Here is a 27,758-nt window from a genome sequence, read left to right on the forward strand (position 1 = left end):
TGGGTTTGCTCCTTTGCTCTGGCAAAGTAGAGCCAATGGCTGAGACATCTCTTCCTTTAATTGTTCCTGACCTGTAACTTGCCTTGCATTCCCTTCAATTTGTACAATCCAAGTAAACTAGCTCAATCTAGCAAGCACTGATCACACCAACTCTTCAAGGTCTCTACTAGTCATAGGTAAGGATTCAGTTAGGGTTCAAGCATACATTTAATATGTAATTCAGGTGTAATCTGAAAAGCAACACTTTCCAAACCCTTCTGAAATAATACTGGGACAGGTGACCTCTAATTTCACAAAAACCAAATTCAACACACTATCACTGAGAGGATGGCCTCAGTCTAAAACACGATTGATGCTTTACGGTATAATCCTCATACTATCAATCATTTTTCTGGTAAAAAGTAGCCCCGCAATACTTTGACAAGGTGATTCTAAGAAGTGATTTAGCCTAATGAGCGTACAGACCCAACAAGCAAATTAGCAATGCATTTTGAAACAATAAGACAGACTGTAGCAGCAAAGTAGCGATTTAAAGAATTGGTTACATTCGTATAGTAAAATCTGTGCAAATACCAGCTTAAAGTTTTAATTTCACTTTTAAATATTTTTATCAGAGGAACAGCAACATTATCATTACAATGAACTGTTCTCCCAGGCACACATTACACTGGGTCCTGTTCAAAAATTCCACAATATAAGTAAAAGACTACTTAGTTGGATTTCCTTTGTTCCTACTTCTTCGCCATGAACCATCAAAAAGCATAGAGTTATAGAGTCAAATTTTGTCTGGGTTTTAGTTGAACAAAAAGAATTCTATTTAGTTGGCACACCTCTGCAGGGTACGGTCATCATTTGTTCACAGGGTGTCAGCAGCCAAAGGATATTTAGTTAGCAACCCTCAATGTCAGGCAAGAATGGACTGCAGCTTTAAACTCTCCCTCCTGCTCACTGGCAGAACAGTACTGAGTAGGGGCTAGGGAGCTATGGCTCTTCAGAGGAATAGCAACAACAACCTGCCAGCACTGTATTATACATACCTTTCAAGGACAATTAGATCTTTAAGTAAAATTACTCTGAGCAGTACCATCAGGCAGGCAAGCAAGCAAGCAGGAAATCCGACAGGCCATTCCACAGCCTCAAAATACAACTTTCTTTTTGAAAGAAAACAACCCACCAACAAACCAACCCAATGTTTTCATACACATGGCAAGAAGTAACTGTATACATCAAATGCTGAGCTATGTAGCTACATTACTTTAAATATGTATAGTTGTAGGGGTTTTTTTACAGAAGAACACAGGATAAACAGCTAAACTATCTCTTTTTTTTTAAACTACTGAGACCAGAACTAGTGAAAAGAAAAGTTAGCTCATGATAATAGAGGAAGATTAAGGAATAATTAGAAACAATTCAGTTTTGAAGTCAGAAACATTGACAATATTGACCAAATAGGAATGCAATCAAGCATTACCAATATTTCTGCCAGTGTTTTTGGGATAATGCTGTACCTAGGGCAAAATAACTCTGTCAGCTATTTTGCTGAGAAGCTCCAAGGATTATTTTTAAATACTTTGGAGGTATTCAAATAAAACAACAATGAGATTAAATTGGACAGGAAGAAAATATTTTCTTTGCACACAGTATAATATTGGTAACAGCCAACTAAAAAAGAAAAAAAAAAAAAAAGACTCCTGTATGATTTGAAGTTCAATCAAAATGTTCTACTAAAAATGGAAACATAGAACATTCACTGGTGTACACCAGGTAAATGGTCTGTACAACATAATGCTGGTAAACAAAATGTCACTATTTTCAAACCCAGCAGTAAAAAATAAAAAAAAAATCTTCTTTGATATCAGCCTCCACATTCTTATGGATGACACTGACTCTGTTCAAGCAAACAATTTATGTCCAGTATTATAGTGTCCTATACCTACAAACTATCAAAAAAATAAAAATATTAACATATCCCATCAATAAATATGGAAAGCAAACGAACACCTAACTTTCTCTGTGCACTATGGTAACAGCCATAAATCCCTAAACTTAAGAGCAACAGTTCTAAGTTACAGTCACAATTAAGGCAGCAACACTCTGTGATACAAAAATATCAGGTGAAAAAAATTAAACAGCAAATAAGAAAATTATTAGCTGACATGGTAAGTGAAGTTTTATTTTCCACTTACCACTTCAGGTTCAAAAAAAAAATCCCTTCATAAAGTTTAAATTCATCAAGAAACAAGTCATGAAGATTTTACTTTTTTTTTTTTCATAAATTATACCTGCTGTCTCTTCTTCAACACAACTGTTAGCTCAAGACAGCATACCTGAGATAAGTAAACTTTCAGCTAGCTTAATATTATTGACACTATGAAACTCTCACAGTTTGCAGCCCCAACTACTACAATGAGCCTTTTAAGCTTGAACTGTGGCAGCTGAAGAGCAAATGCAGGTCAGCTGCTGTTGTGACTGCTACATCATGGTAAGTTCCAGCTGGGGTGAATTGCTGAACACTTCTTAAATGGTGTCAACTAGAGTTGTCAGGAGATCATAAGCCAGAGCCCCAAGCAATTTGATTAGAATCAGAGAGTAACTGGATTAGTGGAACTACTGAATTAGTATTTGATGAGCTGTATAATTCATGTGTTATCTTCTAGCTACTACTGGCTCTAACACCTGCAAGATGAATTAGCATCCACCCCTTCGTGTGCCAGGTGACTCAACCCTCAATACAAACAAGAGATTTGTGCAAAGGTTTGCACTGAAACTGGTGAAAAAATCCAAACTAAGTATACTTTGATCTGGCAATTCAGTAAAGATGCTTGCCAACTCTATCAGCACCTTCTCATTATTTTATCTTCTTTTGTTTTAACAAACTTTAACAGGCAAGGTTGGGAGATATTCTCTCCTAGAGGCAAGATACAATCAGTCAGATAATTGGGGGTATCTTGTCTCTGCAAGAGGTGAAAGACTTACAGAGCCCAGCACACAGTGAATGCTGGGTTCAGTGAGAGAAAGGGCCCTGATTTTCATAGCTGCAGAAACAGCACAGTCAGCAGCACCTTGACTCTCTGGGAGAGTGTTTGCCAAGTCTGTTGCCAAATATCAGTTTTAACACTGAAAAACATGCACTGGAGGAAGGCAAAATGCTCTCCTCAGGCAGCTGCAGGAAGGTGGCCCATCAAGGTAAGCTGTATCTACTACTTTTTGAACACCGGAGTGTTGGCAGTATGCTTGTCAGGCCAGTCTCAGTGCAAAACTTCACTCTTGTACTCCTGCAAGCTACCGGGGTGTGTACTCAGGTTTTAGTCATACTCCAGACAAGTCTGAAGCTTCCTTCCAGTCATGGGCTGGCTAGACTTCCTGCCTAGAATTACAGTGAATCACATAAAGAAACACAACTTTTGGCTTTCATGGTAAACAAAATAAACATTTTAAATTCACATTTTTTTTTAAGTGCTGAAAGGGGTTTTTTTGCTGTTCCTTTTTTTAACAAAGTTGTCTGTTTCTAAATTTCAGTCAAAAAGCTTAGGTTCCAAACTCACAAGCTTTATTGTAGATTTTCATATTTGTAATGATCAAAATGCAACTTGAAACAAGCCAACTATAGTGAAATCAGCTCAGCCATGAAACAGGATTGCAGTTAGAGTTTTATTTGCCTCCATCCCTACAATTATTCCAAAAGAGAAAGACAGAGTAAGTTATGTTACTATTTATAGTAAAAGGAAATGATAAATTTGAGTGCTTAGTAAATAGCAGGCAATAGAGAAAATACAGTAATTTGGAGTTATGTCTTCACTAATATCTAGTAATTCACAGGTGGCATGTTACATCTGTGTGCTGTATTTTATTTGACATGTTCACAATCCTTTTTTAAGTCAGTCACAAATCCAAACACAGTTAGCAGACAGCGTATTTAATAAAATCAGATTTATAAAACTATTACTGTGTGAAACAGCATTTCACCTATTAAATTTTTCTAATACAAAACCAGCTACTCAAATCAATAGAGAAAGAAAAACAATAAATAATGAAACTATGAGAAAATAATTGAGATGTTATAAAAGCTATAAATACATCAAACATTTGACAATATATCATAATGCACTCTACGTTCCCCCCCCTCCTTTTTTTTTCTCCTTCACAAAACCTCTCCCGATATCTGCAGTTCCTAATCATTTATTCTATAAATACAGCTTAGTTGACTAAGGCTGAAATGCGCTAAGATGCAGTAACGTTTCAAATTCATACATGAAACAATTTGGAAGCTTCCCCCAGGCATTCGCGGCTGCGGCTCCCGCTGCTCTGCTACCCACAATCCCCCCATTTACCTGCTCGCTGGGCTGCTTCAGCCCTGGTCAGGAAGTGGTAAAGCTGATCCAGCTTATCAGGCTGCTCCTCCAGGGACTTCTGCTGCCATATGGCTGACCCAGGCCCTGCAGCCTCCCTCAAGGCATTCCACTTCTGTATCAGAGTGAAGAGCTCGGAGAAGGACTCGTGATAACCCTGTCGCAGCATGTCTATGCAGATGTTCTTCTTGTACGAATTCCTGTTACTGGGAATAAGAAAGATAGATTTTAAGCCTTTAAACCTCTATTCTCCACCTTACCAAATAAGTACAGATAACTACAACAGCTTTCAAGAAGAGACCTCTGCAGTTCAGCAGCAGGGAAGGGGTATTTTTTCCCCTGCTCAAAAGGCGTTCTGCTAAAATACGATTATGAATGTCATACCCTAGGGAAGTAAATATGGCAATAATGAATAAATACCAGATATATATTGAAAACATGTTAAAAATATACTGGTATTCTTTAGCTGGTATTGGTAAGAAAGGCTGACTGATGGGTAAAAAACCCCTACGTTTACATTAGTTCATGAAAATACAATGAAGTCTTAGTTTGCTTTAAAATAGTGCACAGGGAAAAATGAGGCACATTCCACGTGTCAAAACAATGTATATGTTAAATAGTTTTGCTGTAGGATATAATGGCTTGGTTTAAAACGCCGAACAAATGCTATGCCAGAAACATAATTATTAGATATTATTTTGCTTCTGTTTAGCATATAACTTCAGCTGGGACTGGTTTACTGATGCGAAAGTTTGATAATTTCTCCCTAATTTAAAATTAAATGATGCAATGATGAATTTATATCAAAATTATCTCATTCATAAACTCCGATAAGATACACATAACAAAAAGTTGTGTAGTCACATATTCTCAAGAGGTACTATATCTTTTGAGGTATTATTTATGGAAATAAGCAAAATATTTCTTTTATGTGGCATGAAACAATCATTGTGTCCTCTCCTGGAGAAAACTATGAGTCCAATGGGACTGCCTGCAACACTAAAGTACAGATGTAGAGGTTTGCAGGTGCAGGTATCTAGCGTGGGAAAACAAACCTTTGTCCCAGTAAAATGGCAAGGACCCAGATGTGTTAATTTTATTTTGTATATTCCATTAAGTTTCCAAACTGTTTTCAAGACTGTCTTTTTAGATTAAAATCCATTTAATTTCAAATTCTCAGCAGCTTTAAAATAAATATGGAATTCTGAAAACTGAGACTTATGGTGTATGTAATAAATTCAGATGACCTCATGCTAAACAACAGCCTAATGAGACTAATACTTCTAGCCCAAAAAGAGCTACTGCAGTTCTTTAACAACACTAATAAGATGGAAGCAATGTAAAAAACTTCTTAGCTAGATGTCATTGACATAAAGAGTAATGTGAGATGTAAGAAGTAAACAATCAGCATTATTTCATAGTTAATATGATTAAAATAAAATCTATTAATTACTACATAGGTGCACATTAATCCTTCATATGTATTTTTTACATTTCAGTTGCAGAACTGAACACAAAGTATTACAAAATCCTGATATGATTTAGACTAGACAGTACTGAATTTATTGTTAATATATGAATAGGTGCTTTTTGAGATGGAAAAGCACACATTGTTCACACAAACAATGGAAAATAAAAGACTATTCTGTACCAGAAAACATTTGGAATGTTTGTCTGAGAAAAGTAGATGAGAAATGTCTTTAAACATTTAAATTTTAATTTGCCAAAATATGCTATATTTGTAACAGATCAGATGCACAGTATAGAGCTTAAAAATACTGTAAAGATATTATGTTTATACAGCACAATATATTCTCTATTCTGTATATGGAACGCTTTCTTTTTTCTGTTTTAAAATTCTATCTAACTAAAAAAAAATTGAAGAATATAGGTAAAAAATTTCTATCAACCTCCAAAGGCTTAGGACTGAATCCCACAGTAATATAACTCAGAGCAGTGGAATAACAATCTGTCTAGAAAACACACATACATGCATATTTATTTATATAATGTGATCTATGTATGTGTATATGTGTGCATGCATTAGATCAGGACGTGTATCAGGAGTAAACAAGAAAGTACTGCTAAAAGATCTTAACAGTGACTAAACAAAATGTCATTCAGTTAATTTTTAACACTCACTGCATACCCACTAAGCACAGCACCAATATTCGTACAAATAGAAAAACTGTGTCCATGTAACATGTTATTTCCTGTAGACTAATGTATTTTACTTGAAGTTAAAGCACATTTTCTCCACAAGACAGCATTATTAGCAAAGCAATACAGGAAAACAAAACATACAGTAAAATAGGTGAGTTTTAGAAATTATTGTCAATATTCTTTTTAATAAATCCATCCTAACTAATAAAGAAACTGAAATAATGCAGAAATAACCATATGGTACAGAGCACATTTTTTCTTTGGCAAAGATAACTGATCTTAACTCAGAAGCAATGAAGCTATCTACTGTATAACCATTCAAATTTTAGAGGCATAAAGATAAAAGCTCTCAGTTATACTTCAAACCAGAAAATACACAAAAATGCAAAATGATACTAATATTGTTTCCTTAGGTTTCTGCAATATATAGGGGACTGATCACACACAAACATTAAAATAGGGATAGAAATAAATGATATTATGGGGATGAATGGTATTCGTGACACCTAAGAGAGCTTGACACTGCAATGAATTGTCAAATTGCTTCAGTTTATCAGAGTGGTTCCAGATGAAAATGCCAGTGCTCTTTTTTCCAACAAATCACTAGTGCTTTTGAACAGAGTAGTTGTGTAGGTGACAGAAGTAAACTTTTCATGATATCTTGAGATAAACTATAAATCCTCAAAAACCTTTTCATACTGCTTTTTATGATGTCATACAGCATGTAAAATGAGAGGTTAAACAGAAAATTTCGTGTTTTACATAACCAAAGATTACTTTATTTCTAATACCAAAACCTGATACTTAATTAAATGTACATGATTTATTTTATAAAATCCAACTGTTAACAGTATGCTTCTACTACATTAATAAACTAGTTTACACTAAACCTCTTGAACCTTACTACCTAAAAAATTACAATATATTATTAAACAAGTAAGTTTGTTTTTCTGCATTGCGTCCACACTTATTTTAGGTTTCCTTTGAACAATTATGTTACTTCAAGAAGCAAAATGAAAAAAGACTGGCCTTTCATTTACTTGAAATGGAGACGTTCAAGAGGTTTAATGGTCTCTGGGGGCATCTACTGGAAATCTGGAAAACTGCAGGCAGGACATGTTAATCACGGAGCTGTCAGTGCAGAGAGGCACGGCCGCAGAACAAAGGACGGCACGGACACGGGTGAAATGCAGGGCGAGCATCCCTGCCAGCACCGTGCAGGAGAAGAGCAGGGCCGCGCTCCTGCGCTGCCACGGACGCCGGCTTCTCCTACTGCAAAAGCACAGTTCCCAAAACACGCAAACACTGCCTGCAAGCAATTAAACTACTCGAATTAGAATCAGCAGACAGCTTTGTAACCTTAGCTGCATTTAATTTTAAAATTGAGCCCTGATATGGCTATAAGCCTAAAGTCCTCTTTCCCCTTTGAATGAGCACATGTGCGTGCTAGGAGAAAAAGATTTCCAATGGATTTTTTTAAAAAAACAAATTATTTTTGAACAAAATCCAGAGCATATCTGTATTTATGGTTAAAACAGAGACCAATTAATCTGGTTTTAATTTAAAGCAGATTTGTTTGGGGTTTTTTGGTTTTGTTTTTGTTTCTGTTTTTTTTTTCTTCTAAATCAACGAAATTCAACAGATGAAAGCCATAATACTTAACGCAAACATAAGATGATGCTGAGAATCCACAGTTCCTCTGACTGTACACTCATCTCTGTCATTACTGAGACCCTGTTGATGCTGCTAGATGTTGTTCACAGGCTGGGTGAAACACTGAAGTGAGGTCCACTTGGTGGACCTGTTTGGTTATCCTGTGTTTGTCCTACATCAGCAGTTACTGTGATGCAGTATTTTATATATGAGGTGCTGAAAAATTCTGTGCGCTTCTGTGTGTGTGTGTTGTGTTGTGGGGCGTGTCAGAAGAATTTTCAGCACCAGATAAACAACCTCTAAAAGTTAAAGTTGCCATTTTAGTGGTACCATGTTATAGATGATGATTTCATGTAGTATATAATATCACATGGGTGACAGCAGCTATTCATTGAATGTAGATGTGCGAGTTTTAAAAGACACTGCTATTGTAAACACTGTGCTTTAAGTGTACCTGGATATTGCTACAGGCATTTTACCTGTCTTAAACTATGCAGCTACTTATATAATTTTCTTATATGGATTTATTTTATTATTATCATTGCTATTCTAAAATGATCTAGAGTCATGCTGAGGAATCACAGAAACCTGAACCTAATTTGCTTTTAACAGTGCAAAAATCATAAATACTAATCTTCAGTGAGGTTAATGAAATTACACTGGTGTTGCAATCTCAAGGACCTTCCTATGTTATGGTATTGTACTTTTACAAGACTCTTAAGCAATGCAGGGAGATCAGGACAGTACCATTCTACGTTCCCTTTAACTTAAAATCCTGCACAACAAAGCTATTTGCATTCTACTCTTGACACTGAAAGAGAGAAAAAAAAAATAAAAATTAAGAGGCCAAGAGGCAGGTACTGGTGTTAGAAATAATCAAAATAGTATAGCATAACAGAATTATTTATCATGAGCTTAATTCTCCATGCCTCCTCTCTGGTATGGTCAATTACAGACATGCAAAAGTCTACTATTTTCAGCTTTTTTTTAATATATCAGGGTTCGTATCTTTAGATTCTCTAGGATTTAAATAGTACTATAGGTTAATGCCAGCTGCTGATTACAAGTGTACTGTAGCAATCCCATTTTGTAAAACACAAAATGGAATGGATTAAATGATAGTGTATAAAATATTAAAGTGTACTTCCAGTGTAAAATAATTACTCTACCAATTATTATAATGTTTAAAAACTACATTCAAATAGGTGTCATCCACTTGGGATCTCTTTCTGCAGTTGGCAAGTCAATGACTGATACAAATGCCTTAGATAAGGATCACAAAAATAGGAAAAAATAATCAAGATATTTTTTCTTAAGTTTATTTAAACAAATACATTTTATTTTTCCTCCTACATTTTTCCTCCTACAGTCTATAAATCTATAAGCAATTAAAATTACATCAAGTATGTGAACACTTAGTCACTTTGTGTTTAACCTGTATGCAAACAAACACAGCATAAAAAAAGAAGACAGCAGAATTTCCTCACTAAAATTTGAAAATTATATGCATTAACTAAAACCAAATATACTATACAAAACACTATAAAGGCCAAGCATGCTGTAAGAGTTTATGACTTCAGGCTGCTCTGCCTACGAATCAAAAGAGGAATTATTATTTAGTTATAGCTGGACAGCCAAAAAACATGACAGTTTTGCAACACCGTTAGTGACTCACATCTAAAATAGAGTTAACACTTCTGCAGGGCATTGTTGAAGACAAAAAGCACTTATGCAAACACTTGGTAAATATGGAAGCTGAAGATTTGACTGTTGCATTCAGTGATGCCACGATCCAGGTTACAGTGGTACAAAACCATGTACTCACACTGTTGAAATCTACATTGTCATGTGTCTGGGCTGCAATCCCAGCAGTTAGGTACATCGCTAACTTGAAAATACATCTGAGTCGTCTGAGTATCTGAGTTCAGAGTGAAAATTTATATACATAAGTACTTTGGTGAGTCAAGCCCTCAGTTGGTCAAGGTACTCAGCACAGTTTCACTGCATACTGCTACTGATACAAAGCTATTTAACTGAACCAGGGCACAGCCCTCTTTAATCCTAGCTTAAAGACTGTCCATTTAAATACTTTCCTTTTAATGAAATATTTACTGGATGGTAATATGTTAAATTGTAGACTATGGTAATATTGTAGACTATGGTAATAAAGAAAGATATGAAAGTACAGTAAATGCCATTAAGTAGTAATAGACGGTTAGCTTACACATCAGAATTTTTGATTACTAAGGCTGAGAATTAAATTATATTGGGGTGGGATGCATGTTTTTAATTCCAAATTATAAAGCTGAAATAGCTAATGTCCTAATACAAAAAGCATAAAATCCACCAAACCTCCAAATGTTATAAAAAGAATTCCCTACTCTAAGTAGTAAATAAAAAATATTGCATGACAATTTGTACATACCATGAGAGGGAAGAACATCTACTTGAAAATGACTTTTGTAACAATTCAGATTTTTTTAAAAAACGTCTATGGATCTATGTATTCAGAATTATTAATAGAAAGATGAAAATAAAGTGTATCAGAAAAATAAGTATATAGGTACTTTATACCACATCTATAGGTACAATAACCTTCACAATAAGTAACGCAGTATTTTTCATCTACTGCCTCACAGTCTCTGACTGTTGTCAAACCACACTTTAACCTAAATCATGCAATCAAAGGTGGATCCATAACCTGTCAGTAGGATCTCGCAAAGAACACATATATTGAACTCGCTTCCTTTTGTTCAAAGCTACACTGCCACTTTAATACTACAGAAAATGAAAAATTAATCAATTATAAACATCAAAGGATGACACAGAAAAAGTATTTTAAAATGAATGTAAGTACTGTAATAATTAAGAATCCTCATTAACCCAGAAAATGGAAATATAAATTTAGCAATGAACTTTTGGAACATTCTGTCCCTAAACATAAATGCAAGGAAAGCACCAAAAATAAAGATAAAAGTGCTACACTTATAAAAATGTTCTTCACACAAGAGCACACACACCTGTGATTATTTCAAGCATAATCAGAAAAAAAACATTATTTTCATTAATCTTTCTGCTTTTCTTTCTAAATTAATTATGCTCATTAACAAAAAGTAATTCCAACCATATTTTATGGACTATTATTTATCAAAATGAAGTATTTCTCAACTTTCCTCTTTTATTTCAGAGCTGACCTAATGGACTTAGAGCTAGAAACATCTCAGTTTGGAACTCTTTCCATTTGACTTGCACGATACTGGAGAAGTCATTAAATTTCTCTGCAGGTTTCTTGCACAGCGTGCAAAATTATCTTTAGAAAAAGATAATCATAATTATTTACTTTTGGTATCTTCTCAAGCTGATGCTATGAATAATCATAAAACCCTATATGAGGCTATTCATTTATTATACTATTGCTATGAACAATTCCCACAGTATTTTTCCTTTTGTTTATGATATATCATTCAAGTCCCCAACAGAACTCACTCAGTAGTCTAAGGACAAATAGACCACACAGAGATTAAACGGAAAAGAAAAGAGAGGATTTTACACAATTCAGAAGGATTCACTGGGAGAATTATTAAGAAGTCAGGATTGTACCAAGGCAAATGAGACTGTCTTTATTTCAGAGTCTTTTTGTATGTTAGAGATGCTTCACCTTTATAGAGTGTTTTAAAAATAGAAGTCAGTTGTGTATTGCTTGCACATTATCTTCAGTACTAAATATTGTTGAACTATTGAGAAATGAAATCACTGGAAAAACCGTAAGACCAAACTTAGCAAAAACAACAAGTTGCACAAAAAAAGAAAAACTTCAGCTCACTGTGTTCTTCTTTATTAAAGTATGTCATGTATTTTATCTTTGCAAGAGTTTGATGAGTTTTTGCAAGTAAAATTCTGTTTCCTCTATACTTGCTAATAGTCATGAGAATCTGTAGTTTGCACCTTCCCATTAAAAATGTATTGTATTTTTTGAAATTATTCACCCCGCCTTTTATCCAGATCATGTCTTTGAAAGGAGGAAGTAGATAATAAATGGAATAATTCATGATTTCCCATTAAATATGAAACTTTCTTTTGCAGAGTTTAGAAAATGAAGTTCTACATAATGTACAGAAGTTGATTAGAACTTTTTTTAACCTTTTCAAGAAAAACCTTTCACATTACACAAATGCACAGAGAAGTTTCTTTACGAAAGGCAAACCATTCACTTCCCACACTGTTCTGTTCTTTAGATCACTGCCTAATTACACTAAATAATTTGGTTATCAGGCCCAAAATTCACAGAGATCATTCATTTGACCAAAAGGAATGTGCGCCTCTAAGTACTAAAATCTCTATTTGAAAGTTGTTTAATAAACATTGAATCCTAGTCATGGCAAACAAGATTGTTAGGAATTATTCAGACAGAAAAAAATACATATTTAAATAATATTGTGAAAGAAATTTAAAATTTATCATCTAGCTCAATAAGTAACTTGTGCCATCCCCCTTTCCACAAGCATCATATCAGCAGGGAGTTTGGGATAGAGTGCCTTAATTTAAAATTTCTTTTGCTATGAAAGGATACATTTTTTTTGGTTCTGATTTACCCTTTTCCATAGTTTTTAGTATTTAAAAGTGAAGAAATATTCTTATAAAATGTAAATGGGTTGGCACAACATTCCACCAGTTCTCAACCAGAGTAATGTGAACAAAGAGGGTCATAAGGTGCTCACAAGTCATATTCAAAGACTGACATCAGCAAGAACTGCAAAATCTTGCTAGGACTTGAATATGAAAGGGAAATAAGAGTTTACCACTTTCTTCTTTTACGGCTATGTCCTTCTTTAGCTGCCTTGAGCTCTCCTCTCTCCCTCTTTCTTTGTAGTGTTATACACAGAAGAAATGGAAGCAGCTCAAATCAGTGCATCACTAGAACCAAGTACCGTGCAGTCAAGGACTGAAATACAAGAGAAAAGCAGAATCTGCACCTACACATTATCTGTGTCTGAAATTGCCTTTTGCAAGCTTTCTAGTCACAACAGTTGCCCCTTCTCCTTCCTTGCCTTAACCCCACACCAACAAGAGATTTTTCCTAACCCTTATTCTTGGCAATGCCCCTCCACTGTCCCTTAAGAGCTTCACTCCATAACACAGAAATGGTCAAATCCACCTTGCAATACAAAATTCCCAAGTCTAAATTACCCCAGTAAATCTTTACCCCAGTAAAGATTTCAGGTTGTGGAAAAGAAAACACGGCAATATGATAAGCTGTCAATGAAGAAAAGGTCCTAATCTATCTGTTGAGTAAAAGATTTCATAGGTCACCTATAAAGACACCTTACTAATCTATTTGGTAGAGGTGACAGCTACTAAAAGGTCTGGATTAATCAAAACCCCAATCAGCTATATGAATTCAGCCTCCTTAAAGAAGTGCTCCATCAATGCAAAAGACTAAAATAAGGACAAATAGAAAAACAAATAAATCTAAAACTGAGTACCAAAACTCTCATGATGTAAATAACTTATAAACAGAGGACGAGATCAGAAGCAGCCCAGTCTAATAGTAGGACTTCCTAGTCCATCATGGCTATGATGAAAACAAAGAATAAAACACCCTTAAAACTAGGCCTTCTCCTCTCCCTCATCCCACAAATCCTTTTCACCCTCAGTGGGCTCTACAGATCATCCTGGGCTCTAATCAGGTGAGGAAGTTTTTTCCTCTTCAGTCTTGGAGGACAGATGGGGTTGAATATTCAGAGACCAACTGGTAGAAGAATTGAGGATGTAGGAAAGAAATCTTTTATTTCCACAAACTTATCTTGAGCACTAACATTTAATCTCTCATTAATTTTCTGACATCTTTTTTTCTTAACTCTACCTAGCTGATATTGACACTGAAAACTGCAGAAACTTGGGGGGGGGGGTAGTTAATAATTTGTCCCTTTTAATTCTCTCACTGAAGAATGGAAAAATAATCTTCTATCAGACAGCACCAACAGAAGACTTAAAATGGATGCCAGGTCACTTTTATTCTGGACTTGCCAACTTCTTGTAGAGATGCTGTCTCAGGAAATAGTGATTGCAACTCTCCAAGACTTCTACCTGATCCTTTTTACAGCTTTCAAATTTCAATAGTTATCCAGCATGAGATTCAGCTGTAAATGTACACGTCTACATCTGAGCTGGTCACCCTAAACTCTCTGTGTAAGCAATGTAGAAAAATAGGTACTCCAAAAATATAATTCACCTTATTCTAAAGCATTGTCTAAATCCTAAAGGATGGGGCTCAACTAATCAAATTACTTATTCTTAATTACTTCCATTGAATATATGGAGTGATCAACCTAGTCCTCTGGATCAGAATTAAACTCAGGTGAGAATCCCTTTGCAGAGAAGGATGAAGGTTTATGGAAGCTGCTATATTCACCAGTCATCACTCTGTTGTGGTTTAATCCCAGCTGGTAACACCACCATGCAGCCGCTCGCTCATTCCTCTCCCCTCAAGGGGATTGCAAGGAGAATGGGAAAAAAACAACTTTGAGATAAAGACAATTTAATAGGATAACAAAGGAAGATGATGATGATGATAACAACAACAGCCACCACCACAACAATACAAGTGATGCACGAATGCAATTGCTTACTGCATGCAAAAAGAAAATAAAACAACCCGATGCCCAGTCTGTTTCTGAGCAGTGAATCTCCCTCCTGGTTCGCTTCCCCAGTTATATACGGAGCATGATGTTATATGGCAGGGAATATCCCTTTGGCCAGTCTGGGTCAGCTGTCCTGGCTGTGCTCTCCCAGCTTCTTGTGCACCTGGCAGGGCATGGGAAGCTGAAAAGTCCTTGTCTTAGTGTGGACACCACAACTACCTACCAACAACTAAAAACATCAGTGTGTTATCAACGTTAGTCTCATCCTAAACCCAAAACACAGCACTATACTGGCTACTAGAAAGAAAAATTAACTCTATCTCAGCTGAAACCAGGACACACTCCTAGAGCAAAAATATTATATTCCAGTTTTCTGTATGCAATTTGCAAATTAGTTTAATGATTGATCTTCCCAGTATTAGCTGAGATGGCTGGCAATTGCTCTGGGGGTCACAGCACACCTGAGAATGGAAAGCCTTTGTCTTTTTGTGTTCCAGATAATCTTGAAGTGGACCAGCCTTCTGGTGAATCCTAAGCAGAACAACCCACTATATCTCAAAAACATCTGATCCAATGCATTTAAGATAATCTTGTCTCCTGCCTGAAAAAGTCGTATCAGAGCATGTCTTTACTGCCACAAATTTATCAAGGCAAACTCTCCATAACACACTGATCCACCATGCACAAGACAGAAAACACAAATACAAATTTTCTACATATCTAGGTCAGCCTGTTCCATCTCTGTATAATAATTTAGATGTCATCCGACTACCAATGAGTCTTCAGTGAGGACACTAGAATTCCATCATCCAACTCACAGAAATACATCTAGTAAAATCGCTAATGTAATATTTTTTTGTTACTACTAAACAAAGCTGTTCCTCTCATCAAAAAGATTTAAAAGTCTTTCTTTCTAGTCTTTAACTCTTTTTTTGATGATATGGTTGTCTTTGGACAATTTGTATGAAGAGGAGAGAACTGTTACTTGATCTTTCTGGCCCTGACAAAAAGATCGGGAAACAGGAATGACAATATAAAATTCTGGTCCATTCTAGGCTCCAATCCCATTTGAAGATTCAACCCTGGGATCAATCTCTTGATGGAAAATGCCTTCCTTCACAGTTCATCATGAACTTTTTGACTCTTAGATCAGTCCTAAGGACAATTTTTAATTTTTACTAGAACCTGATTTTGAGCCATTAATAATTTGGTGAGTCAAGACCAAGAACAGAGAGTGTCAGGGAGAGCACACTGAATGCCAGTGGAGTCACCCAACCTCCTCATAAGATACAAGAGTTTAATTCTGTGGCAAGAAAGCAGTCACATTCTGCACTAATGCGAACCTTTACTGTTTTTCCATTTCCAGCTTCTTACACCACATTCACTTCCTATTTCAAGTTAAAGTCTTAGAGAAGGAAACAAAACAAAATCAATGAAAAAAACCAAAGCAATATCCTGTTTTAATATAATTAAAGTACTATCTTTCTTAAGCACTGCTTTTTCTTCTTCTTCAATCCTATCACCCTGGGACAAAAAAAATATTACAAAGGAAAAAATCTCCACATTTTTCCACAGAAAAATGAGATTATAACACAGGCACACTTAAAGAAATTCTTCTTATTTGCTGAAGTTTGGAACAGAGTACAATAATGTATAATAGAAGGATAACTGCCACCGTTTTTTCCTTCAACCATGAAGAAATTAGCTTATCTTAATTTTAAAGAATATTGTGCAGGATACAGTTTTAGGGAACAGCTTTAAAGAATGTTACTTGTTTCCATAAATGCGATACTACCTGCACATTCCTTTATTATATCAAATAAATTTGTTATTTGCCTAACATGCACCGAAAAAAATAAAGGGTGTTTAATATTAAGCAGGAGTGTGGATAAAAGAGTTTATCTTGACAAAATAATGGCTGACATTAAATTAACCTCCATATAAAACAGAAGTACAGGTATTTAGGTGGCAAAAGAAATATATCCTGTCCTTTTATAAAGAAGGGCACTAATCTACTTCTGGAATGGAAACTATATTTAAAAAAGTACACAGCATATTATAAGCCATTTCTCACACTTTTTTAATAAAAACATCTGTTGTCTGCTGAGACACACAAAGCATAACATTGATTTCAGTAAGACCATTTACAGATATGGCATTGCCTTACTGTATAAATTGCTTTAAAATTACAGTTGATGTATTTAGTTTTCTATAACTAGATTAGCCAAATACTAATATTACTGTGTAGCTGCTAGTTTGTTACCATTTGTTTGCTCTCAAATGATTGCATCAGGTTTATGGAACAGTATTAGTAAATTACATACTACAGAAATTCTGTAACTGCTGATATATTATAAAAAATATAAAATTCTGATATATATATATGATATATATGATATATATGCAGAACTTTAACATAATATTTTAAAAGTGGTACTTAAAATCTCCATAGAAATACACCAGAATACATATGATATTTTGGTTTAATCTTAACACTTTGATAACTGTCAAAAACCAGCATATTACAAAACATTAAAGAAAGAGCCCACTTTGTGTACATATTGCAGAACAGATGACAAAATTCTCACTTCGTTGTGGATTTCCTTGCTGGTTTCCTTTTTCACAACCTCCAGACTCAGGGTTTGGATATAAAAAGAAAAATCGTACAGGAGGCTTTTTGGGTTGTTTTTTTTTTGTTTTGTTTTGTTTGTTTGTGTGGGGGTTTTTTTGATAGCAGTAAAAGGCTGACCTGATCAAATCAGAGCTGTAAAATGCACTTTGAAGCCCCACGGCTTTCCTAAAATAGCAGTGACTTCCTGTGTAATCACAGAGAGAAGACTTCTGTCCTTAGCATGGTGTGTGTGCTGTGGAAATCCACTGGGGCTTAAGACTGAAACAGCTCCCTGGGAAGACAAGTCAGTTGGCCACAATTATTGTAGCACAACGACTACAGCAGCACTGCGTAGCTGGTACGGAACTAGGGTGACAACAAGCGAATGTACTTATTTCTGTGCTTGCTCCCTGAGGTCTGGTACTTCTTCCCCCTTCACAGAGCAACTACGCTACCCTTAACTCAGGGGACAGGACCTCTGTCAACACAGCATTTGCTTGGGAAGGATCTGTTCCTTACGTTGGTCCAGCTCATGCAGAATGTGACTGAGTCACAGACCAATCTTAGTTTCCTTCTCTTTAAGCAGGGAATATTTAAACTAGCTATGACACCTAGCATGATTAGTCAAACTGCATGATCAAAGGTAACTGTCCCACATAAACCATGTGTACTCACAGAGCAGTAACGTGGCACTTCCCACTGCCTCACCTAACTCACTTTCCTGTCACTGTCAGGCTGCTCTCTCCCACAGATAACTCTGATAACAGTCTCTCCAACAGAAAAAAAGGAACAAATTGAACTTTGCAAACCCTAGGATGACATATTGAGAAGGTCCTCCCCAGTCCCATCATTGAACTAATCTTCAGTCCATCATCTTTGAGCCTAGTCTTAATTCAAATAAAAGAAGTGGGGCATGAGTTTGGTTTAAACAGATTGCTCTCCTAGATCACCAGGCCAGATACATCACAATTTTTGTACCGACAGTCACAACACTGTATCACGTTACCATTGTAAAAATAAAGGTGAATCAGACATGTATTGCAGGAAAGGAAAGTGTGTCTGCTGGCTATTATATGGTATGGTTTTAGGACACTGCTAAAGTTATTACTCCTCAACTCCAATTTGGTAATTTTCTAGTTTTTCATTTGAAAATTTTTAGGGAAGGTTTGCAGGTACATTCTTAAGCTAGGAGGGAGAAAAGAAGCAAGAAACTAGCTGGTCGAATTCCTGTCTGATTGGTAGAATGTTTTTATGCTACAAGGGTGATCTTGCAATATTCATTGTTAAGGTGCCTAGAGCCCTTGTATATGCATCTTTTTATTATTTAAATATTGAAATAAATAAATCATCTCACATAAGCAACCAGCAGTTCAGATTTGTTAGAATTCTTTCATTGATTTTGATGGTGCTGAACCCCAGATCTGTTAAAAGACTCCAGAAGAATAAGTCAGTTGTAGTCTCTTGTAACTTTTAAATGTAAATACCTCGGCTGGTAGAAATCAAAAGCTATCTAGATTTCTTTCATTTATTGGGTTTTTTAATAACTAATGGTGTATTAAATGCTTCACCGCAGAAGTCGGCACTTAGGCTTGGCTAAATAATAATTCAAAATTACAAGAACATGTATGTCGGTATACTAAGCTTCCACCCCTGAGGAGATACTTCACAGAGGAAAAAAAAAAAACCCACAACCCCCCCCACCAAAAAAGCAGTACAATTTTAAATATAATTACTGACACAATCTTAACGATAATGTTACAAATGTGATCTAATACTTTGGTAAATATACAAATTAGTAAAACCAAGGAGTTAAATGCTTTGATATATTTAAGATCAGGAGAAATGAACCATCATTATTTAATATCAACTTCAATTTTTAAATGCCAAGTTCCACTAAAAAGGGTAGGGTCTAGGGAACTTTAAATTTAAATGATTATGATGACTAGAAACAAAGGAAACGATAAACTTATGGATGTTAAAATGCCTCAAAAAAGCAAACTTACGCAGCAGCTTCTTGTTTTGACAACCCTTTGATATTCTTCGCCAAATAATCATCTATGCCGTATTTGTCTTTGATCAAATGAATCCTAAATTTAAATGAAAAAAATTAAAAGAAACACTGTGAGGTGCTAACATAGACTTCTGCAGCATGTATAATATATTAGCATTGCCAAGTAGAGCTAAATACTGAAATATTGACAAAGGAATATATCAGACATTCTATAAACACATACAAATATCTTTTTAATTTTTTGGTCTGCAGCTATTTCAAATCTTTATTTCTGAAAGGAAACAGGGTTAGTATTAGCTTTCAAGGATCTGGTTATCTGATATTTCTGTCTAAACTAGAAGAAATTGTGTATTAGCTAAATTAATAATAATTGATTAAGCTATCCACATTTAAACTGTTTTCTAAACCAGAACCATTACATTTTTGCATTATCAGTATGGACCAGAGCAGTTGTATTTAACTTTTTCAAAATTAAAAAAAAGAAAATAAACAAAAAAAAAATCCCAAACCCAACTCAAAATGTTTTCCTTTGTGCAATGCAGACTTTTAAGACTGCTCTCAGCTTTCCACAGTTTGAGCAGCATACCGCAAAAGGTGGCCCACCTAGTGGGTAATCCAAAGGGCATTCAAATAAATAGCAATATTCCTAAAAATTTCAGGATGCATGGATCTAATGTTAAAATTTGAACTGTACATCATTTCCCCTTTCACTTGAGCCATCATCTCTTTGCATCTCCACTCTGATACACAAGAGATGCCTTGATTTTTAGAGGATAATATGACCATAAAGTGTATTTAAATAGATTCTGATATCCCGACAATAGAGGATATTATATTTATAAAAGTAATATGAATTTATTTTTATTCTTCTTTAACAGAGCATAAAGATTGTCTGGTTAATCTCTCAAAGATAAAAGAAATTCGACATTAGCGTTCCACATGAATCTATTACTTTCCTCTTTGTCTGTATTACACTGCTGTCTTTCATTACAGGGATGAGAGTAAATTCTTTTCATAATGTTAACTAATATAAGCGTCATGCTTCTTATTGCTCTGAGAATACCAAAGACACTTCATGAAGTTCATTTAAATGAAAACAAAATAGCTAAGCAACCTAGAGATATTTTGACATGTCTGTATTTAAAACTATGTAATAGTGAAAACTTCCAGCACAAATAGGGCATTTAAATTTGTTCCAGAATTTACTACTACTGAGCTGTACCAACAGAGGCTTATGCTTTCAGCTGCACGTAACAGAATCCATGAGAGTTGCTGCTGACCATGAAAAATGTACACACTGTGGAAATTGCCACAAAAAAATCAGTTATAACCAATACCAAAATTTAATCAATATCAAAATTTTCACACAGAAATAGTCACAATTCAGGAAGTTACATAATGTCATTAGGATAATGAAGATAAGGTAATTATTGTATATTTTAAACTGATGTAAAATACATTTCAAGATACAATAGGTTTATACGAAGTAATAGAAAATTTTAAAAATAGTATCTGGGTAATTAAATATGAAGTATTAGTAGACACACACCCCCCCCTCCCCGGCTGACCTTTGTACTTTAAGACTGCAAAAATGAGCTTTCAGGACATCAGTAGCACATAGAGAACACACCAGCTATGGTGGGCACGGGGGATGGAATCCAAACCCCCAAACTGAAACAGCCAACTGCAACAAGCAAATTCATAAGCATCACTATCAGCTTGCTGGAATTTCATCTACACTGCAGTTAAAAAATCATCTCAAACTGGAACAAAAGAAAGCCTGATGCCTTCTCACTATCTTCTCAAAGGTATTTTAATAAAAAGCCATCAGAGGGAAAAAAACCCAGAATCACATACAATTTAAAATGCCACCTGCCTTATAGTCAAGGTATAAATTTCTGAGTTCTCATAGGTAACAATGTCTGACAAAGACAACAGCCAAGGGGGAAAAAACCAAAAGCAACAGGTTGTAAAGCAATTACTGTTTATGTAAGTTCTGCAGTACCCTGTATTGGACTGATGCAACTACAAACATGGTCATCCATCATAAAGAATTTAAGTTACTAAAACCAATAAATATTTATTCTGGTTGTTTTATGAATGATGCTAATGCAGCAATAACACAGAAAAGATGTGCAGATGATACACAGGAAAAAATACACTAGAAAATTCCATGACCTCAAATAATCATTATTTAAAATGGCTTGTTATATACAATGAGAATTAAAAACAATAAAAATAATTAATGTGAAGAACTGAGACTGTAGCTTAGAATGGACATTGTTTCTTAATAGAAAAATTAGGTGAGAATGGCAGTGGCTAAGAGGCATTGTTTCTTTTCTTCCAGAAGTTGTCACTTGCTTTTTCCAAACTGTTTTAGCATTATTTCTCCAGTGTTTCCATGATGACTCACTATATTTCATAAATAGTTTATTAAAAAGTCTACATCACCTGTAAATTGGCTCCTATTTAATTTTAAACAAATACATTTTAATCCAATGGATGCCTATCCCAGAGTTAACATTTTACACCATGCCTTCCTGTAACTATTTCTGTTACCAGTCTACACAGCAAAACAATAGCTACTGATTTTTTTTCTGGAAATAAACTTCATGATAAATACATTTGGCTTTTTAATAAAGAACAGAATAAAGTCGCATAAAGGACCAAACTGATTCTCACGTAACTTTCTATCCCCACTGCCTATTCCGTTAACTCAGGTTCAAGTTTTCTCAAAATTTCCTATCAAAGAAAATGGCAGAGCTTGCCTTGTTTTAATCACAAGGCGTCTACAGCATGGTCTAGACCATTACAGAATCACATATTTATTTTCTGCAAATAGACATGACTTGTCTAGGACTGCTACAGAATGATCTTCTTGAACATAAAACTTCCCAAATAAAGGGAAGAAACAAGACTGTTACCTCTGGGATGAGTTCTCCAGCAACATAGTTACTGGAAAAAGCGATGGCTGCAGAACATGGCTCCAGCCATAAAAGATTAAAAAAAAAAAAAAAATTGTAAGACATCACTGCATGTCCTTATTCTATCAATGTGTGAGAGAACACCTATCAGTATGAGCCCCTCAGAAAGACTGGGCCCAAGGGTACCATGTTTCTAGATCCTTACTGCTTTTAGACATGGACAATGCAGCTGCTGAAATCTGAGATGCCCCAGACCTTTCAGCCAAAGGGCTAAGGAGAATGCTAGGATTTGGGGGGGGGAGAAAAAAAGAGGAGGAAGAAGAAAATAACCACAATTCTGAAATGGAGGCAATTCCAGGAAAAAGAGCATAGTGGGGCAGAGTAATAACTGAGAGACCAGTACTCACTGAGGGAGACACAAATGTACGTATACAAGTAACTAAGAGGAGAAATGAGTGCAACGGTATGGAAAGCTATGTAGGCATGTGCAAGAAGAAGATGGCTTGAAAGTATTATGGCACTGTTGTTAACCTTCTCAGTTATTAAGTACAGGATAAGGCTTTTCAAGCCAGTTTTATTAATTAGATTTCAAGAGGCGTGAAACTGTTTCGTGCCTGCATGAAAAAAAAAGAATGTTTTTTCATCCAAATAAGTACATTTTCAATGACCTACATTTGTATCAATGCAAGACAACATCTGGTAATTGGAAAGAACTTCCTATGGCTCTTGAAAGGGTTTTGAAACATTCATACAAAATATCTACCTTAAACAGAACACATTTCCTATTTCTTTTTTTTCCCTTTTAATTATGAAATTTTCCTAAGAATTTCCTTGACTCTGATGTTTGCAGTTTTAAATATTGCAAAAAAGCAAACATAATTGTCACCTCTGCATAACTACGGTATGTATAGCTGACTGAAGCTATTGACAGTAGAAGTGATACTCTGAAAGAAAAGAGGTACATACCTGGCAAAGTCTAACGAGGGGCAAACAGTCTGCTCTATGAACCTGGGATGCTCCAGTGGACTTTGTAGGATCGCTTGAGGCAACACATTCATTTTAGCTAAAACAAACAAACAAAACCAACTTTACTTGAAACAATGTCTTCACAGTGATGCAGTTTCTTATCCTTGTGCTGCTTCCCAGTCAACTCTCTTTTTTTATTTCCAGTGCGTTATGTGTAAAACTGGACTCCAGTTCCACACAGATCTTTTCAGGCCTCAGCATTACTTCAGTAGGACGTAGTGCATAGGAATGGTCATGATCTTACTTTCAATGGCTTTCTCTCTTTCATTTGAGTGCTTTTGATTTGCACAGGGACAACTGATTCAAGAACCTTACTTGCATGTGATTCCCTGTGATTCCGCAAGCTATCTAGCTCTGAGTATTAATAATATTTTAAGTTAATACATAAGGTCGAGAAATGATCGAACATGCAGTGTGCAATGCAACAACAGGCACAGTATTAACGTTCAAAATAATACATAATCATAATAGTAACAATCCTTTGAATAAAAAATGTAAGTAACGCTATACTTACAACACAGGGTTTTACTTAAAACAAAAGCTGAAAGACCCACAGTTATGTAGAATCGTCTAGCTCGTCATTTTGAAGTACATAAATGCTAATAGGACTTTTTCGTCATATAGAGCTACTGTGTTTTTTCCCCAAGTATTCAGCCTACACTTCCTACCATTAAAGTTTCAGCTGCCAGTTCCTTCATTTTGCATGTCTGTGATCTAAGGACGTTAGCAGCAGGAGCACCCTTACTTTTAAATTTGGTTTAATGTAGGTATTGCATGCCCTGCTGGTAGGCCTCAAGGCACAAACCTTTAATAGGGATGGGAAAACAGAATATAGTGGGGGAGGGGGGAGAATTTAGCTATTTGTTACATTTAGTGAAAGGAAATTTATTTTTTAGGAAATAAATGTTAGATATGAATCAACTTGATACTGAATGATCAGCATCAGACTAACAGATATTTTATATATTAGCCTTTCTGGGATCAAAAGCCATTTAATCGATGCAATGCTTTGCTACAGTTATAGTGAAGTAATTTTTAAAATTGTGTTACTTAGAATGGAATAACAAAGACAACTACAGCTTGAAAAGATGACAAGATACGCTATTTCCCCCAAGTCATTCTTTTAGGCCTTAGTACTAATGATAACATTTGTTACAGAAAGAACAAAATTATTTATAAATAAACCAATTTACAATTGGAGGCAGCAACATTTTGCACAAGTGTGTCATGGAAAAAAAAATCAATAGAATAAAAACATATAGGTAATTCATCACTATAAAAGATTATGCTTCTTACAGAAAATGACAAGTTTGTATTCAGAAGCAATATAGAAAGGAAAATCTCTTTTTAGGAAGATGCTATTCAGTGAGAAATAGTAACTAAACTTTGGAACAATACTGAAGCCCTGAGAAGATGTAAAGCTTTCCACAAGCCTCTTAGTTTTGAAGCATTAGGTGAGAAAAAGCAAACAGACTGTGTCTTAATGGCAGCTGTTGAATTTGGCAAGGCAGGAGAACCAACCATCTGCAGCAACGGGGCAGAAAAGGCAGGGGTGAGCAGCTGAAAGGAGGCCCTGAAAGCCCTGGTATAGCCACAGCAACCATGAAAAGCTATCGATGGGCAAGTGTACTTTGTGGCATGCCTCAGGTCTCAGGCTCCAGGTTGCACCCACGTGGGACCTGGCTGGAGCATACAATAGCTCCTCGCTGGCCCACACACACCAGGTTCCCACCCCACAGAAATCAAGTATGTGATAAGGTCTCACACTAACATGAGGCACATACGCAGATGTTTTTCTGCATCTATTACTGCCTCACAAGGATTAAAACTATTGCCCTGACTCCTACTCCAAACTCAAAGCTTGGTAATGAAAAAAAAAAAAGAGCTTCATAATAATGTCAATTTAATTTTCATCTTAGAGGTGGGAGGATGCTTTCACCATGAAATGGATGGTGCTTTTCCCTGATTTCCAAGGTAACTATAATATTTACAGGTAAATTACAACCACAGAGACACATGACAGAAGGTATCAGCAACACATCTTCTGAAACACGTGCTATAACATTCACATAAATTTCTTTGTTGATCATTTAAAGACTGCTAACCCCTTTACATCTTACTTCTTTATTATAAGGCCCAAGCCACATCTCATGTATTTAATCAAACACCCACAGAATTCAGCAAAAGACAGGGCAGTGCAGTTTGTTTCTACAGAAGTGCTACATTTAATCACATAATCAAGGAAATCTCCCCATGTACTGGAATTGCTCCAACATGCATTGAAGCTAAAGGTAAAATGCCAACTGTAGCAGCCTTTCCTGGCATGTTTTAGGAAACCTGTTCACCATCACCTAGCTCTTCCTACGTGTTTTCTGAAGCATGTGTAAACCTAACTGCAGGCTGAGGATTTCCAAGGAAGGGAGCAGCCTAGAAGTAGGCATGGCTGAGGATTTCCCAGGAAGGGAAGAAGCATAATAGATGTAATTTGTTCCAAGTGACCTGGAAGAGGTCACTGCCCCAGCCGGCCCTTCATTTTGACCCATATTCTGAACCTCCACCGGCCTTGTGGCGGTCCAGCCCCGGCTGTGGGAAGACAGCCGCCCTTCGCTGCTTCCTGGTCTTCTCCGACCACCAGCCAGGTACACTTTTTTTTTTTCCCCTTCACCTGTGAACCACCTCGAAACTCCACATACCCTCAACCCTTGGCTCTGGTGCTGCCTCAGCCTCTCAAAAATTACATACATATAAAAAAAATATTAGCTGAACTTTCCAGGGGAACGGACCTCTACTCATGGCGCGGCTGCAGGACGAGGTCTCCAGCGACGTGCCCACCGCACTCGGCGCTTAACGACTCCTTCCCCCCACGCCGCCGCCGCCGCCGTCGCCTGAGGGTGCGCCCCGCGCGGGGCGGGGAGCAGAACGGGGCCGCCAACGGTCGCGGCGTTCGCCGCCCGGTTCCCCGCGCCGGCTCGGCCCCGATGCCACCGCCTGCAGCCGGGCCGCTCCGCGGGACGCCCGCGGCCTCGCCATGGCGACGGGGGCGGGCGGCGCTGAGGGCCGGCCTCCCTCCCCACAGCCTTTTCCGAACCCGGCGTCGCCGGGCCCCACCGCCCCCCTGAGGGCGCCCAGGGGCGAGTCACTCTGTAGCGGCCGGTCGCCGAGTCGTGAGGAAAAAACCCAGCGGTTCCCTTCTGGCAGAGGCCTGCAGGCCGGGTGAGCTGCAAAGTCCCATTTAGACCATGAAAAATGTGGAAGCTGTGAGAAACGAGCACAGTTTGAAGCGTTCAGCGTGAATGGGTCCTCCAGCTAACGGAGAGTTTGTGTGCTTTCCAAATCAGCTTATCTCAAGTGGGAGCATCTCTCAAAGCTAAGTAAGTTTCTGAATTGGGAAGCAAAGAATCAGTGATGATATCATATCGATACTTAAAGGAAGGTTTGTGGGCAGTCTCAGATTACAGATGAACACTTGCAGTGAGCAGGCTTTTTTCTTTCAGGACCTCTGATCTCCAACATCCTTCAGGACTTTGAGCAGTGGAAAAGAGCAAGTAGAAAAAACGACTTAATCTCTAAGTAAGTGCCGTAGCATGAAGGCTTTTAGTTTGTGGAAAATTTTGTCACCTCTGTTGATGAGAGTCTGCTGCTTAATTTACTGTAAGGAAAGAACTGTTCTAAGGGACTGATTGGCTAGGAAGTCTGGGAACTTATAAAAAATGGAAATAGTGAGAAGGAACCAACAAGCTTTTGGTAAGTGCAAATTAAAATTATAAGAGAAACCATAATTGGGATGCTAAAGAATACAAAGAGCAGAGATTTTTCAGTACCCTCTTTTTTTTTACTTTTGGAAAGTTAACACCAGAGGAAGAGGTCAGTTTTTAGCACAGATTTGACCTAATTTTTATTGCTAAAACTGGTTGGAAAACTGGGATGTCAAAATCAATTGTTATAATCTATTTTGGAAGGATCAAGTGGACAGAAAGCACTTCAAAAATGGCATTACCTGTTTCTGACTTGATGGCAATCGGGAGCAAATGATCTTGAATGTTTATGGGTCAGTGTTCTAATGGATAAGTCAGAAGTTGACAGGCTACTTAGCTGATATCAAATCACACTAGAAAACAGCATGACCTATGGCTTACCCACCTACAACTTATAGGGAAAACACTGCTGTACTGCAGTGAATTTCAGTCTGAGTGACATATGCTGGAGGTCTCATGCTGCCAGTGTTAAAATGTACTTGGAATTTCAAAATATTTTAAATGTCAATTTCCTAACTCAAAAAGTGTTGCATCCAACACAGGGGAATTCTGTATTAGACCTCATCTTGTCAGATGAAAAGGAATTGATCACAGAACTAAAAATTAGCCATAGCTTAGGTATAAC

At 36.5% G+C, this 27,758-nt stretch overlaps 1 protein-coding gene across 2 annotated transcripts in view; it reads right to left on the reverse strand.

Annotated features, from left to right (window-relative positions):
- Positions 1-27,758, reverse strand: part of TTC29 (tetratricopeptide repeat domain 29) — a 205,263-nt gene that overhangs the window by 108,549 nt on the left and 68,956 nt on the right. Inside the window, exons 1-4 of one of the 2 annotated variants that reach the window (XM_075750712.1) lie at positions 26,162-26,381; positions 23,319-23,415; positions 19,421-19,504; positions 4,332-4,555 (exon numbers count right to left, since the gene is read on the reverse strand). In XM_075750712.1, coding sequence (XP_075606827.1) covers positions 4,332-4,555; positions 19,421-19,504; positions 23,319-23,415; positions 26,162-26,171 — 415 coding nt within the window. In that variant the 5' untranslated portion in view covers positions 26,172-26,381. Of the gene's footprint in view, positions 1-4,331; positions 4,556-19,420; positions 19,505-23,318; positions 23,416-26,161; positions 26,382-27,758 lie in introns of those variants that run through there. The other variant, XM_075750713.1, reaches the window with a different exon arrangement.

The sequence above is a fragment of the Balearica regulorum genome, chromosome 4 (genome assembly GCF_011004875.1).
Source record: "Balearica regulorum gibbericeps isolate bBalReg1 chromosome 4, bBalReg1.pri, whole genome shotgun sequence".
Classification (NCBI taxonomy): Eukaryota; Metazoa; Chordata; class Aves; order Gruiformes; family Gruidae; genus Balearica; species Balearica regulorum.